The following is a 17,696-nucleotide window of genomic DNA, read 5'->3' as shown; positions in this document are numbered from 1 at the left end:
AAATACTTAGGATTGCTTAGAAATGTGCAAATAATTTTTACAATGTAAAAAACTTAAGGTTTTTTTTATATGTTTCAATAGGGCTTCATATGTCCCCAGTGTATGAAATCTCATGGATCTGCTGAAGAGCTTTTCAAACATTATCAGGCAGTTCATGACTCTGGTAATGAATCAAGTCATGGAGGAGAGGCTCTAAAACGGTAAGATGGAATATATTTGTAGGCCAATATCTGAAGATGTTACGTGCAGGTTGACCCTACGTGCAAGTTGAAAACCAGTTTTATGTATGCTTATGGAAAGTGCTGTGTAGATGTCTGCCTTCCTGTTGTCCTTGTTCTCTCTGATGGCAACTGGGATGGGGTTGGTGGGAGGCTGTGCTGTGATTGTTGCATTTTTCAGAAAGCACAGCTGGGAAATGTTACTTTTTTTAAACATATTTTTCTTCTGTATTTAAGAGTCAATCCAATTAATAGAACTTTAAAACTCACTTATATAAACGAAATGACAAGAAGTATACATAGTTATTTGAGGATTTAAAAATGAGGCAAAATCAATTAAAAAATAAAGGATTAACTATAAATTTACTTTTTCACTACTGCTTGTGAAAATTCTTTTCCTGTTTTTTTCCTATTGAATCTAGTCTTCAGTTCACATTGTTTTTTATAATATAATATAATGTGTCATCACAGTATTTCTTATTTGAGGGTGGAGAGGCTGCTTAGGTGATTATCACCAGAAAGTTGGCCTGCTAGGTGATTTTTTTTTTTAACTCTAGCAACTCAACTGAGGTATGAATGGGTCATAGGCTGTCTTGGGAGTAGTACTCTCACTTGTGAAACTATGAGTCTTTTGAAATATTAAAATATAGAGTGGTCAAATATTTTTCAAAAAAATTTTAAAAATATTTGTAGCATAAATTTTAAAAAATCAAGTACATGTTAACACACAAAGTAAAACATGAAGAGCATTTCTGTGTCATAAGCAGATACCATAAAATATAAGTGGATATCACAAAATATTATTAGCTTAATTTGGTTTTTCTAGTTCATGTGTCACCTGAATTTCCAGGTCTGTTTCAAGACTATCACAAAGCTAAGCTTCATCCACTGAAGAGTGTTGTATCTGGAGCTCACCTATTCTAATTTGTAGGGACCTCTTCACTAATGCATTTCTGGTGACACCTTTAGTTTTGACAAGAAGTTCCTTTATAAAGCTTAGATTACTCTAAATTAGTCCTTAGTAAATTATTCCCTAGAATAATTTTATTAGTAATTTGGATAGTGATTTGAACTTTAAATTCTGCATATAATTTGTGGCAAACTTCAAACTATTAGTTTTGAAAAACAGAATAAAGAGTAAGAGCACCAGTGATAACTAGACCTGGTGCTTGGATCTTTGCCTGGTAGGCTTGCTCTCCAAATGAAATTGCAAATGGATTTTGTATTTTTGGAGGCTCAGTAAATCTTAACAGAATTGTCTCCCAGTATTTCTGGATATGACAAGTAAGGAGAAATGGTTCTCTCTTCTTACGTGAATTTTTGTGGTTTTATGTTTTTGATGTGTTTTAAAACTTTTGAGTTTTTTTGAAAGCATTTATAAAAAGTTCTCATTTGGTATTTTGCCAGTAAAAATGTCATATAAAAAATGTAGTCAGTATTAAAAAAAAAAAGACATACGTGTTCATGTTTAACTCTGAGTCTGAGTTTGTTTAATAAAAAATGGATCCTGTTATTTTCCAACATGTGGATGTCCAATATACAAAACTCTCATTTACAGATAGCTGTTAGGCAAGGACTCGTGTCCCTCATTATATTTATATAATTCTTCTGCCTACTATTGTTGCAGCCGATTATCTCCTTCTCCTCCCCCTGTCCATTTGGCAGAGTTATCCATTCTTATGGCCATAACTAATCTTGCTCTCCTATTTTTAGCCCTTCCCTGTCCTATCCTACTGTCTCTCAGTTTTCTTTTACCAGTGCTGCCAGTGGCTTATGACTTAGTGTATTGCCTGACATTCCAGATCAAAAACTCAAATACATTTTCCCAGGAAAATATTGTTTTAAGTGGCAGTTAGGTTTTGTAGAAGTGTTGGTGCTATAGTTTAACTGCATAGTGGATTAAATAGGCATCTACATTCTAGCCTGGGAACCAATTTATATTAGTGTTTCTATGAGAGAATGTGTTCTAAATGCCAACCAACCCACTTAACCAGTTTTTCACACACACACACACACACACACACACACACTATTTCATCAGTTGGAGATTTGTTTGTATATAGAATCTCATACCAGAATATTTTCACGTAGAGAGAATTGACATGTTAATGTCAGTGATGTGGCAGATATTTTATTAATAGACAGGATTAGCTGTTACCTATTTGAATATACTAATGCATTATTGCTTATTGTTTCCTTTTTTTTCCACGTATGTTCAGAGAAGATGTGATACTACTCCGGCAAGAGGTCCAAGACCTACAGGCTTCCCTGAAGGTTGGAAAGAAAATGTTTTGTATTTGCTTATTTTCAGTGTTTTAGATAAACAATTTTTAAAGCTTGTGAGCTAAAAAAAACTCCTTTTCTTATTAGGAAGAAAAATGGTACTCAGAAGAGTTGAAGAAAGAATTAGAAAAATTACAAGGGCAGCGGCAGCAAGTAATTGCTTTAAAATACTTGAAGCATGTTTATGTGAAGCTATTTAGTTTTACCATAGAGATTGAAGATAATACCTTTTTTTGTAAGGCAGATGACCTGATACAAATGACTTGAAAATTTGCTTCCTTATGAGAAATATCAAGTGTGCTATTTCCTTTCAATTCAAATGAATGGTATGTGAAGATTTTTTAAAAGTCTTGCTTTGGTTATTTAAATATAAACCCAGGTAAACAGAAAAATGCAGATCTAAGAACAGTGAACGTAATCAGACACATAAAAAGATATTTCACACTTGGTAAGGGCATAACATATATCATATATATTTGGAAAATTCCATTGGAATTGGTTCTAAAAGCCAGTTCCCCAAAATTGGAAGCCTTAATTGTTCAAGAGCTGATTGTTCAATTTAAGTTATTATTTGGGCTGTTTTCTTCCATGTATGATGTTTGTGTTGTGTCTATTATGTTGAGAGTTATCACTTCTATTGAGAAATGAAAGTGATAAAATATATCACTTTTGCTAAATCAGCTTTTTTAATTGGGAAGGATTTTGAAGCTAATCAGGATTTTTGAGTTGTATATTTCATTTGTTCATTGTCTTTGTTCATGCTAGTAGCATGGCTAATCAAGCATTTTCTGTATCATGGTTTATATCTCAAAGCAAATAGAGAAGTACTGGTTTCCTAGATTTAAAGAAAAGATGTTTTTTAAATCTCGTTGAAAATAATTTCTCTAAGAAGGAAGAAGAGGCAGTTGTAGCCATAGAAAATTTACTTTCAGAAAAATTAGGAAATAAAATTGTTTAGAATTTTGCTTAGTAGCTAGTATCATTTAGTTCCATTGTACTAGATGTAAAAATAGATATTTTCATAATCTGAAAATAATTTTTGAGTAGCATGTTTTAAATCATGAAATACATATTTCACTGAAGTTTTGGAAGAAAAAAACCATTAACTTTATTGTTCTTTCTTTGAAAGATTTTTTATAATGCACAATTATTTTAAAAATTTACCTTTGAAGCCGCTTATAGTGTTATAATAGCTGACTTTTTCAAAGCAATTTACATTTTTAATGTGCTTTACATTTTCATTGACCCTTGTAATAATTCTGTAAGATAGTGAAAATATTATAACCTATTTTGTACTTGAGGATGTATAGAATAGGTACTTAATAAAAGCTTGATGATTGAGGAAACTGAAGACAGAGAGATTAACTTCCATTTGGCCAGTGACACACTTAGTAAATAGCAGAGTGAGGACTCAAACCTAAGCTTTCCAACCCCGAGTCCAGGGCTCTTTTCTTGTGCCAAACTGCATCTAGATATTTATCCATTCTAGAGTCCTGCACATACACAATGGCCTATGATAGAGGCCAAATGGTAGATTCTCTCAGGTGAATTGAGAAGGTGCTGGAGAAAAATTTAGTTCTTTAATTCAGAAGTATAAATAGCTAATCAACAAAGCACTTATTAAGCACATACTACATGCTAGGCACTGTGCTAAGCACTGGGAATACAAAGAAAAAGCAAAACCAGTCCCTACCTTCAAGGAGCTTACATTCCAGTGGAGAAGACAGTACATAAGTAAATTGGTGCATACAAGATACCCACAAAATAGCTTCAAGGTAAACCTAGATGAGAGGCCTTAGCAGCTGGAGATTCTTGGAAAGGCTTCTTGCAAGAGGTGGTCCTGGAGCTGAGTCTTAAAGGAAGCTAGAGATCCTAAAAGATATAGGCTAGTAGGGAGAACTTTTCCAGGTCTGGGGGACAGCAGCATGCAGAAGGAAATGACTCATCATATGTGAGGAACAGCAAATAGTGGGGTATTGTTGAACTAGAGTGTGTGGAGGGAAATAATATGTATGAAGACTAGAAAGAGAGGAAGAGACCAAGTTGTAAAGAACTTTTAAATGCCAACCAGAGCATCCTATAGGTAATAGGGAGCCATTTGAGTTTATTCAATAGGATGCTGGCATGTGTAGACCTATGCTTCAGGACAATCATTGGTTGCCACTTGGAGGATGTATTGGGCTGAGAAGAGACTTAATACTGAGAGTCCAATTATAAGGCTATTACAAAAGCACAGGGCACCGAGTTAGGGTTGTGCTGTGTGAGTGGAGAAAAGGGGACATATATGAGAGTTGTTGTAGAGAGAGAAGTTATGAGATTTGTCAACTGATTGGAAATGTGGGTTGAGTGAGAGGCTGAGGATGACACCAGTTTTTTATACTTGGATGAATAAAATAATGGTAGTGACTTCAACAGAAATAGGGAAATTTGGAAGAGAGAAGGATTTGGTTTGGACTTGAGTTTGAGATGTGTATACAACACACATCCAGTCAGAGCTGTCCAATAGATAGTTGGTGAGAAAGAGAGACTTGGGCTGGATAAGTACATCTGGGAATCATTTGTATAAGGGTAATAATCATACCCATAGAAGCTGATGAGGGAGTTGATAAAAAAAAAATTGAGCCTTGGGGTAACCTCACAGTTACTGGGCATGACGTAGATCAAGAGCCATCAGAGGAGATTGAATACCCCTTAATAGTTCATATTTATGTAGTACTTTGAGATTTTCAGAATGTTTTCCTCATAATATTTCTACAAGGTAGATAATATATTATTGTCCACACTTTTATTGATGAAGAAAATGAATTCAGAAGTGTTTAAGTGACTGCCCCAGGCCTCAGAGCAAGGGCTTGTACCCAGGTGACTCTGTTCTGCTAAATGATGTCAGTGAGCTTACTTATCACCAGAACTTTATTCACTCAGTAGCATCTGGCCTTTAGAATACAAAGTCAGACACTATTTATCAGTTTCTAAGACAGTGTTGCCTATGCCTTCTACTAATGTTTGTTTTATTTTCATTAAGGAATTCAAACCTGATGGATTGGCAGCGGATTCATCAGCAGGTAAATTTGTTTAAGTATGAAGTTCTGCTTAAAAATTTCATTCTATTGAATGAATAGAATTCTGTTGAATTCTAATCAATTAAGACTTGTTGATTCACACTGGGTTCAAATATTTGTGTGCATGTTGAATGTGGAATGTAAGCTCCCAGAGGGTAGAGACCACTTCTCTTGCACCAGCAGAGTACCTAATAAATACATATTTGGTGCTTATTAAATGCTTGTTAACTAATTGATTTGACCTTCATTATTTAAATTAATGAAAATATTGCTTACAAATATGTTTTATATATATATACATATATACACATATATGTGTGTGTGTGTGTGTATATATATACACACATATATACACATATATGTGTGTGTGTGTGTGTATATATATATATACACATATATACACATATATGTGTGTATATATATGTGTGTGTATATATATATATATAGCTTTAGGTGTGGGAAAATGGAAATTAATGGCTAAAATTATGTTTAGGAGAGTTAGCTTTTACACTTAATTTAGCCGTGAACATTAAGAGTTTATGGTGTGTTATGTTTGGCCTGGGCCTTAATCTTATATTCTTTTTATTAAAAAATTATGGCTAATAATTTGGAACAAATATACAGAATTCAATTCCAGGGTGAGATATGAAGGAAAAACTGAAAAAAAAATCCCTGCTCTCAAGGAGTTTACTTTTTACAGAGGGAGAACCTGTAAGCAGATAAGTAAATACTTAGAACATTTTGAGGGTAGAGAGAATGCTGATAGGGAGCAGGAATAGTTTGAGTTAGGAATACAGGTTAAAAGTTTCCACCAAAATAAAATCTTTAAGCAGAAGTATTTACACATATGTTGGACTTTTATCTATTTTTCTTCTATTTTGAAAGCTGGTAGGTTCTTTGACGTCTTTTATTTTGGTTGGTTCAAAATACTTAATTTTTATGAAGTTCCTCTTATGTGCAAGGCACGTGGGTGGACAAAAATAAAACAGACTTTGTCCTCAAGGTACTTAGATTCCATTGTGTCATGACTGAGGAAGGAGATGATATGTATATAGACGAGTAAACCCCAAAGGTCCTCAAAGTAGGTTTTTTGGAGCATAGGGGGCACTAGTAAATTAAGGAGATCAGAAAAGACATGATGAGGTAATAGTAGGAATCTGAACTGATTTTTGAGGGACGCTGGAGTTTGGAAATGGTTTGACTTCTAGGTAATAGGATAGCGTCAGTAAAATCAAGTGTAGCAGCAGTTGTGTTATATCACTACTGATAAGAATGACATAATATGCTGTTATGACAGGAATCAATTTTGAGTAAATGTTACACTTTTTCTAGAACTCCAGTCATTGGAACAACAATTAGATGAAGCCCAAACTGAAAACTTTAATATTAAACAAATGAAAGACTTATTTGAGCAGAAAGCAGCCCAGCTTGCTACAGAAGTTGCAGGTAAGTTGTTAGAATTGAATATTCAGAAGACACGTCTTTACATTACTCTGTGTCTTTTGGCTACAGTTTGATTAAGCATCAACTTAATTTCTTTAGAATGTAACAAGTGGACATGAACCAATATTTCTGTTTGGGGTGCTTGCTTTGTTGGTTTATTTGACAAAAGAATTTTATATTTTACCTGCCTAAAGGTATTTGTTCTGCCCAAGTATAACTGATAGCTACATAAAATATAATTGAAAAAATCAATTAAGAGACGTGACGTAGTGGATAGAGGGCCAGCTTTGGAGTCAGAAAGTCCTAGGCTTAAGTCCTGCTTCTGATACATACTTTATGACTTGGAACAGGTTACTCTATGTCTTCATGTTCCTAGATAAATCTCTGAAATTTGGAGTTACAGACCAATTGCTGATTTGTTTCCTACTGGGAGCACAAAAAATAGCATAACATTTTAACATGAAAATTGCTCATTCCTTTCTGTTGAAAAATTTTAGGTAAATTTGGGCCTTAACCTATATCTTCCTTTTTATTTTAGACGATTAAAAAAGATTCAAGTGCTAACATCCTTTTGTAAAGTGCTGTTACATAGTAACTTAATTTGACTTAGAATTGAAATAGACATTGCTAGGTTAGGTTATTTTAAAATTCATCATCTTGAGGGGGAAGAATTTTTTTTGCAGTTATTTATCAATATGGTTGTATGATAAAAGAATGAATTTGAATCAAAGAATTAAAAACCATAGAAATAGCTTTTGTGTAACTATATTTGTAACTAGATATAAAGTCAAAGTATGATGAAGAAAAGGGGCTTCGAGAAGCTGCTGAACAGAAGGTGACAAGCTTAACAGAAGAGCTAAAGAAAGAGACGACTGTAATTCAAGATCTAAAGACTGAATTGGTAATTCAGATCATATGGTAGAAGTTTGTTTCCTTTTTTCTTTAAAAAAATATACTTCAGGGACGTTAGTTTTATCCAAACTACAATGTACATGTCACTATTAGCTTTGTTGTGTGATGATGACTGTAATCCACAGCTCCAACTTTGGCTTCAGTCCAGTATTTCCAAATACCTGTGAATCTGTTGACAAATCAAAACCCAAATTTATCACCTCTGCCTGTCCTCCCCAGCATGCACTTGCTTCTCCCCCATATCTCATCCCTGTGTTATCTTTTGTATCTGCAGATCCTGGTCTGCTGCTTAAAATGTCTTCCCCACTTACATTTTACCTAAGAATTACCCATCCTTCAAGGATTAATTCATGTCCCATCTATTCTACTTCATTCCGTCCACATAGGACTCTTAACATTTCTGAACTCTTATAATTAAATTCATCTACACAAATATTTGTAGTATTTACAGTTGAACCACATAATTTAGCATGTTACTATTTTTCTGATTTTTCACATATGTAAATATCATTTCCCTAAGGCTTTAAAATCTTTTAGGGAAAGGGTAATGTCTTACATTCCTTTTACATCTCTTGTAATTTCCAGCATAGATTTGGGCACCCAGTAGTCAAGAAGTGTATTCTGTGTATTCAAGTGTATTCTACTTGATTGACTGTCCCTGCTCGAAAGGTAGAGGCCTGAGTCATATATATCTTGAGGTGTCATACATTGGAAACCTTAATATCTTAATGAGAATTTTCCACTATTTTAAATTTGAAAATTGTTTTTCCAATAACATTATAATGTGTGTATGTTGTGTATGTAAACCACTCTCCTCACCCCACCCCACCCCACCCCCCAGCCAAAAAAAAATAGAGAGAGAGCATTACTTAATTTATGTAACTATTTGATTTGATGAGAGACAGCATGGTGTAGTGGACAGAGATCATTTCAGAGCCAGGAAGACTTGTGTTCACCTCCTGCCTCTGATACATACTGGCTGTGTGACCAGGCAAGTCACTTAATACTTCTCGGTGGCAGTTGAGAGATTATGTAACTCTCTAAGATTCAAGTTGCAGAAAAGGTGCTGACCTGCATTGGTAAGAAGAGAGACTTTGGTCTTCTGAAAGTTTCCTGTATCAGTGAAATCATAGGTCCAGTCCCTGGATCTGTTCTCTAACTTGGCATGCTGTTGCTATGGTTATTTGTTGTCATGGCATTGAACCTGGAGAATTATTTCTGTTTGTCAACTTTTTAAAGTGACAGAATAGTTGGAACTAAGGCACCAAATGGAACCCTATGCAACAGTATTCATTTTTAAATATCACATCAAGTGTAGTATATTTATACATTACTAAACCATTCTAGGTTCATGAAAATCTTATTTTTGTTATTTTGACTTTAAAAAGTTACTACCAATAATAATTTCCTAGTCTACTTTACTTCGTATAACTTCTACTACATAGTGTCCATGATGTTGAAAATATCTATTGCATACAAAATAGCATTCTGTTAAAGGCTCATCAGCAGGCTTAACTCAGTTGATTACACTTTATGCACCTGATGAGTTTCTGGGTTGCTTGGAAAGTTAATTCTGATTATTGAATCATAGATTGCTATTGAGAGCCATAATATATTCATACATGTTCCTATGCGTGAAATAAATTAGAAAGAACAATTACCAGCATGTGGGTAGCACTTTAAAGTTTATGAAGTACTTTACAAATATTTTGTCATTTTATCTTCACAACAATCCGGGAAGGTTAGTGCTGTTATTATCTCTATTTTACTGATGAGGAAACTGAGTTAAGCATAAGTTATGTGACTTGCCCAGGGTCACGCAGCCCTAAGGTTCTGAGGCTGGATTTGAATTCAGATCTTCCTGATTCCAGGCTTAGCACTCTATGTACTGTGTTACTTAGCTGCTTCTGTCTTCAGATATCCATTTTAAGTTTCTTTTTATTTTTGTAGACATGAAGTATATTTCCATTTTATCTTGTCACAGAGCTCCTGTATAACATTAGTCAAAAAGATAATGACTTTACAATTCATTCCTAATTCTGTTGGAAATTTTCACTGACTCCATTATGGTATATGAGTTTTTAAATAGTGGTAGTTTAAAAATTACTTGCATAAGAATTGTTCATATATTGATTACTTTGTAGTGAAGCCATAGGAAATATGTTTCATTGTAGTCATTAAAATTTTTGGTTCAATTTTACTTCCTTGCTCATAGCTTCAAAGACCTGGTATAGAAGATGTTGCTGTATTGAAGAAGGAGCTGGTTCAGGTTCAGACCTTAATGGACAGCATGACTTTGGAGCGTGAGAAAGAGTCAGAGAAACTCAAAGAGGAATGTAGAAAGCTACAAGTTGATTGTGCTAACTCAGAGGTAATGAAGTTCTGAGATACCTAATCATGATGACTTCACTGACTGTAATCATATGTAATATTTATGCATGTGTAGTTTCTGGAGACTTCTACTTTTCTTTTCCTTAGATCCACTGGTATTAGGAGCAAATTAAAAAAAAATTAAGCTTATATGCCACATATAATCTGTATTTTAAATGTAATTATACATTTAATATTTGAGGAAAATATTGCTAGGATGAGAAAATTCTGGTTTTTAATTGCTTCCTTCCTCAAAAAAATACGCCAGATTTGTGGGTGCTGTCAGTATATTTTAAGTTCAAAATACCATGTCCCAATTTAAGCCTGGGAGCCAATCTATTAAAAAATCAGTGAAATAAGAATGAGAGATAAAGACTTATAAATGGTTCAGATTTTACCTTTTTTATTTTAGAAGATGCTGATTATGTAGGGTTTTTTTCCCCTTCTAGTTTATAAAAATGCTTTTTGGAAGTACTCTTACATAAGTCATGTTATGGTTTGGCAACATTTGACTGAATATTTTGATGAATGATAGGTTTAATTTGTGCTATTGTCAGTGCTAGCTTCCACTTTTTATCCATCATGTTGTTGTGTTTTTTTCTTTGTTTTCTAATGGAGATACGTAAATTTGATGTACTTGTTTTCTGAAAGCTCTCCAATAATAGTAATATTCTTTATGTTACATCTTCCCAAAGCATTGTAATTTTCTTTCACAGTAATTTCAGAATCTTAGACATGTAACTATCTGCTTCGTTAATCAAGCAAATAAGTTTAGCCAACAATTTCTATAAATGGTCACTTACCGACAGTGGTAGTTTAATGCGTTGTTAAACAATAGATTATTATGTTACATGATTTGCAGTGTTCTCTGTCAGTATTGTGGTTTTCTTTTTGTAATAAATGGTTGCACATAATGCTGTGGCTAAGGAAGACAAATACAGTGCTTTGTGGGTTTGATACTCTCAGGAAGGTATAAGGAAATGTAATGTTTTTATCTCTTTGAAGGGGGATTAATTCAGTTAGTCGACTCATCTTGGTAATTTAGCCATTCTATATTCCTAAATGCTAATAGCAAGTGGGAATTTAGTTTTCTTTTTTCCTTTACTGTATTGTAATTATGAACTTGTCAAAATGTCTGCATGCAATGGACAGAGCAAATGATACTTAGTGTTTATACTGGAGAAAAGTTTGGTTTGGTTTAGCAGTGTGCCCTACTGCTGACTTCTCTTCTGTTTTCATAATATTTAGTTTTTACTCTGCCATGCTTTTACTGTGTGGCAAATGATTATAACCTCCCTGGGTTTAGTTTCCTCACCTACAATGTGCTGGACCATCAGGTTATTTCTAAATTTACTTTTTCAAGTTATGGGTAGATAACATAAAAGATAGGGGAGTATTTTTTCTCCCTGTAAATTTTGCTATTTTCTTTCCTCTTTATCTATTAGTAAGATGAGCCATTAGCTTTATTTACTTGTTTTATTATGTTTATTTGTAAGGCGGCTATTATAGATAGATGATTTTTATCAGCATGAAAACTCCCTATTCTGATGCAAATTGTGATCCACCTTTAACCTAGCAGATAAGTTGTAGGGTTGCCTGAGGCTCAGAAAGATAGAGTGACTTAAGTGCCTGTTGTCCTTGTAGCAAACCTAAATCTGTAAATTCCATGTCACTTCTGTTTCTTCTGCCTGGGGCCAAGCAGAAAGAGTCTAATGCTTCTAATGCTTCTTAAACAGAACAGCCTTTCCAATACTTGAAACTGACTTTCTTGTCTCCATCCATTAAGTCTTCTCTTCCCCAATCTTCTTCTTCCTAGTTCCTTCCATTGATGGTGTGATTTTAAGGCCCTTTCCCATCATAGCCAACCTCTGAATGCTGTCGCATTTCTTCTTATTCCAAAAATGTGGTGCCCAGAACTGAAGACAGTCAACCAAATGTAATCTACTGCAGAGTCCATGAGAGTCATTTCCTATGTTCTGGGGGCTTCACATGGCTTACAGAGGTCCAGAATCACTTAAGCTTTCTTGGCTGCCCTATGATACAGGCAGTTCATATTGAGGTGGCAAACTACTGAAACCTGTTGTCTAGCAATGCCTCTCTTGCCTTGACCATCCCTTTGAAATTTGATCCAGGACCCTAGTCTATCAGGAAATTCTTGGATCCTGAATCTATCATTTAACATACTAGCTATCCTTGGCTTTGGGATATCTGCAAATTTGATAAGCTTTCCATCTATACTTTTATCCAAGTCATTGACAATAGTGTTAGATGACGTGATGTAGGTCTGTCATAATAGATTTTAATATTAAAAGAGCTTAATGGAAAGAATCACCTATGATTGCTGTAGTAAACAGCATGAATATTTTTTAGATATAGCTGCATCACTGATTGCCAAAACTTCAGATGTCAGGCTTCTACTTGTTAAATAAATAATATGAAAGTCTGAGGCCTTTGGAAAGGTTGATCAGGCCATATGCTTTTAGTTACTCCTTACTTTATTGTTCGTTTCCATTCATAAGCGATTGCCCATATCCTCTAATAGAAATTTAATCACACATGAAGTGACTATAAATCAATGTGAGAAAACAGATTGTAACTCATACATGCCAATAGGCATTGTCTCCTTCAATGTCACTTCTTGAAGGAGGATATACTTTAGTTTATCTACATTTTGTCAAAGTGTCGGTTTCTCAAGTTACTCCTGTGGACACAGTAGAGAGAGTTAGTAGAGGTAGCCTAGGTAATACAGTTTTAGATGAATTCAGAATAGTATGAATGACCAGACCCAAAGAGTAGTCATTATTGGTTTAATATCCTCTTGGAAGCATGTCGTTCTATTAAATGCCTCAGGGATCAGAGGTTAGCCTGTGCTTTTTGTTTACCATGTATTTTGTTTACCATGTTTACCATGACACTTTTTTACCTATTTTAATTAGGAAAAAATAATGACCTTTTTGTTGATACTATCACTATTCACAATATATATGTATCACTGCAAGCATATTGAAGACTGAAGTTAACGGAAATTGCAACACATGGTTAATATCTTACACTCTGCTGGCTTGACCTCTCGGACCTTCTCTTAGCCTTCACAGTGAAGAGTTTTATTATATTGTATTACACATACTTTAAATATACATTTAAATATATGAACAGTTTTTGTTTAATGAATTGTACAATAAGTACATGTAGATATGACCTTGAGTCCTCTAATTTCATGGAGATTCAGGGTCAAGTTGAGAGCAAGTAAGTTGAATTGAATTGATACTACATTTGATGATGTATCAAGTAGTTACAGCAGTTGCTGTTTTTAGATAATTTTTGCAATACAGATGTTGTAGGAACTTTTATTACATTGAAACAAACTTTACAATCCTGATTTCTGTGTGTAATCTATTCCCCATCTCATTTTGTTGACCTTTTTTCCCTGCTTAGGTCACAATAAGCCAGTTAAGAAGTGAACTTGCTAAAGGCCCCCAGGAAGTTGCCGTGTATGTACAGGAGCTGCAGAAACTACAAAGTTCAGTTAATGAATTAACTCAAAAAAATCAGGTGAGAATTCTTTGTTTTGTTTGGCAGAAAGTATAGCTTATGGTTTTAAACTTTTGGGTTGACTTACATATTTGATATATGTGATGGTTGTGGGAACTTCTAACATTTTTTATTTCCTATCAAAGTGTTTTTCATATAAAGAACATGAACAATGTTTAGGGTTTTAACTCTTTGTTGTTGTTAGTGCTTTTCTGGACTTTGGGGAGTTCTCACAGAACCTCGGGTTTCAAACTTCAAGCGTTTGATAAAATGGTAATTCAGTGACTGTTGTATTATGTGTTGCATTGGTATAAACCTCTGAAAAGTCAAGAAGGAAAATCGAGTCAGCAGGAGAAAAAAATGACAGTAGATCAGACTGATTGTGAAAAACTTAAGTTTTGTCTTGGCCAGTTTGAATTTGTTGCTAGTGCTCTAATGTATTTGTTATTTGTTGACAATAGTGAGTAAGTGAGAGGTTCTTGCCTGAGTGTCTCATTCTTAGCTTATTGTGTGTTTTATTTTGGCCTTGCAACAACAGAAAGATGCTTCCTTCCCCCCTTCCCCCGAAAACATAATAAATATTGCACCTTGATGTTGAAAGCATGTATATAAAGTAATATATTATCTAGAGAAAGGACACTATAATTCGTTTATGTTGACTTAAAAATAATTATTTTATACTAATCCTTACATTATTTGCATGACAATTAAAAATCTAAAATATTTCAAACTTTTGTGTATTATTGTGCAAATGATAAACTTTTGTCATAATAATACACTTTTTGATATTAGACTCTTCACATCACAGGACTAAATGTCAGTCTCAACAAGCATTTATTAAGCGCTTACTGTTTGTAAAGCTTTGTGTTGAGAGATGGGGATACACTGAAAGGCACTAACAGCCCCTGCCCTCAACAACCTCACATCCAGGGAGGAGACAATCTGCAAACCACTGTGTTCATACAGATAGATGGGTAAATTGGGGGTAGGAAGTGACACTGAAGAGAACAGAGGTGGGAAAAGCAGCTTGACCAAGCGTGAATCAAGAAGTTTGGTGTTAGAGACAATATAGTTGGGAGGGCACTGAGGGATCAAATTTCAAGCTTATTTGAAGGAGGAGAAAATAGCAGAGATGTGGAATCAGTCTTGGACTTTAATACCAAAAAAGGCCCCTGAAAAGAACAGCAAGAATTACCAGCTTATACACATACACACATACACATTGAGGTGATTTTTTTTTAAAATGTAAATACTTAATATTCACATTGAGAGTCCCTTGGAAAAGGGTATTAGGAATCAGGAAGGCTTTTGCTGGCAATATTCCACATAACAGATGACTTCCTTACCATCAGGCAGTTTCTGTCTGCAGATCTCTTTGGTTTCAACTCCAGAGAAGAAGATGGCTGCCAAGGAGAAGCTGATCACTTGTGATCTTATCACTGTGCTGCTATCTCAGGGGGCCTTCCCTACCCTCTGTTTGGAGGGCTGCAGTGTAGAGCACTAGATTCCTTCCAAAGCTTTCCTTTCTAGAGGGAAGGACTTAGACTTCCCAGCTCTTTACCTTGCATTTGCAGCTCTACTTAGTTTCAACCCCAAAATGCCCTGGCCTCCTCAACTTCCAGCTTCCTCTTATGTGTTGTTTTCCCTCCTTAGATTGTAAGCTCTTTGAGGGCAGGGACCATCTTTCTTCTTTTTTTTTCTTTTTTCTTTCTTTTTTCATTTGTATCAGCAAATACTAATTAAGCAGTTACTGCTGGGCACTGGAGATTCAAGGACAAAATGAAATAGTTTTTGCCCTCAAGTCCCTTATAGTCGATCAGGAGAGAGAGAGAGAGAGTGTGTGTGTGTGTGTGTGTGTATACATACACACACACACACACACACATACACATATGTATATATAAATATATACAAAAATATACATATTAATAAATACAGAAAATAAAAATATATAAACTTAAGATAATATGGAAGGGGTACTCAGTAGTAGCTGAGGGGATCAGGGAAGCTTTCATGTAAATGATTTAAAAAACCCTAAAAACTTTTGACTTCATAGAGCAAAATATCACCTTAAAGGCTTTCTTCCTTGAAATTGACTCCTAGGTTTTTGTCAGAATTTTGCAAAATTTATTGAAACAGGGGCAGTTAGGTGGCACAGTGTCTTGGTCCTGGAGTCAGGAGGACCTGAGTTCAAATCTGGCCTCAGACACTAGCTGTGTGACTTGGGGCAAGTCACTTAACCCCAATTACCTCACCCCTCAAAAAAAAATTAAAAAGAAAAATTTATTGAAACATGTAAGAGAGATAACCTTGTTTGATCCTCTTTTTATTATCAGGCAGGACCTAAATCAGGGAGACCAAAGGTGTTTTCCTCAGTCATGGAGAAATCTGGCTCGTAGTCCAAGTTGAAGGATTATCTATAGATGGCGAGGTCTTCCAGGTGTGCTCTCTGTTGTTGCTGATTGTATTTATGCCCTGGAACATTGGTACAGTACCAAGTCTCCCATAGGAGATCTATAGCCATCTATCTATTTAGGAAAAAACAGGTGGGTGAAGAATATCTGTTGGTTAAACTATGATAGGTAGTTAGGCTGGCAACTTACAGAGTTTGTCCACCATCATGGGTGGATGCTGCAACTGCACAGTGAATTGGGCCCAAAATTATGCAGGAAGAAGAAAAGTAGTCTTTCAAGGATTGCCTTGGAGAAAGTGAAATATTCTTTAATTACTCAACTTTTTAATTAAAGGCCCATCTTTCTAATACTGGTATTCTACCGCTCCTATGGAGATGTTGCATTGATGGTAAGTCATGGGATGCTGTAGCCTTCAAAAGACTGAAAATAAGGATCATTAAGAGGGCAATAGAAAACATGGCTGCCTAACTTTACAAACCCAGAATCACAAAGAAGATGTGGAGTAAAAGATGTTGTCGATGAAAGGCATAACCAAAATATAAATAAATGGGCTGGTTACTTAGTAAGAGGAAGGGATACCATTGGACAGCCGATGTACTTCCCTGGTATCTTTCTGATATAAAGAGAAAGTGAGAGAAGGCCCTACTATGTTGGGTGGACATTTCTGTGCTGAACTTTTGGGAGGATGTGAGTGAGCGATATGGCCTAGCGCCAGACAGGCGAGAAGGAATGGATTGTAATCTGCATCTCTTCACGTGGGTGAGACCAGAGATCCATTTTAGTGTATTTAAAACAAGATATCTTTCAGATCAAAGCTGTGTGGATAATCCATAGTGCATGTTATTAGAATGAAACATTTTGCTATTCACATAACTGATGAACTAAAAACAATACAGAATGTTTTCTATTTTTAATTAATTGAAGGAAAAGATAAGCTATCTTACTTTATAAGTCATAGAAATAGAGGCTGGACATATGATTTTATCAGAGAGGGTAAATCTCAGGTGAGGAAGTCCCTCTATCAATACAGGTCAGCATTTTCTCTGTAACTTCTAGTCATGGAGCATTGTCCAGACACTCATTTCAAGTCAGATCTTCTTGACTTCAAAGGCCAATACGCTATTCATATCCAGTCTGCCATACTGCCTTTCTATGAGTCATGAGAATATTAAAATTTTGATACTATGAATTTTGTGAAATCAGGTGGCTGATTTATTTTAGAATTAAAAAAAATAGTTATTGCCAGTACTTTTAGATAAATGCACTTCTGGCTGAATGTTAATAAAAATCTTATCCTACCTCAAAATATGAGTCATGTACCTTCCTTAAAATGATCAAAACACAGGAAACTATTTTCAGTATTTTTTGGTTAGCTTTTCACATTCAGATCTAGATGTTGTACTTTAATAGTTATCAGATTTACTCCTTCTCTTGATTCTCACAGGCATAATTCTAATCTAAGCTCC

General features: G+C 34.9%; 1 protein-coding gene across 1 annotated transcript in view; it reads left to right on the top strand.

Moving 5' to 3' along the window:
• Window positions 1-17,696, top strand: part of EEA1 (early endosome antigen 1) — a 121,305-nt gene that overhangs the window by 39,470 nt on the left and 64,139 nt on the right. Inside the window, 8 exon segments of the mRNA XM_021006418.2 lie at window positions 82-200; window positions 2,438-2,492; window positions 2,589-2,654; window positions 5,524-5,563; window positions 6,893-7,006; window positions 7,783-7,904; window positions 10,131-10,286; window positions 13,721-13,837. Coding sequence (XP_020862077.1) covers window positions 82-200; window positions 2,438-2,492; window positions 2,589-2,654; window positions 5,524-5,563; window positions 6,893-7,006; window positions 7,783-7,904; window positions 10,131-10,286; window positions 13,721-13,837 — 789 coding nt within the window.

The sequence above is a fragment of the Phascolarctos cinereus genome, unplaced genomic scaffold (assembly GCF_003287225.1).
Source record: "Phascolarctos cinereus isolate Bilbo 61053 unplaced genomic scaffold, phaCin_HiC Scaffold_1;HRSCAF=81, whole genome shotgun sequence".
NCBI lineage: Eukaryota > Metazoa > Chordata > Mammalia > Diprotodontia > Phascolarctidae > Phascolarctos > Phascolarctos cinereus.
This window is presented reverse-complemented; position numbering and strand designations above follow the sequence as displayed.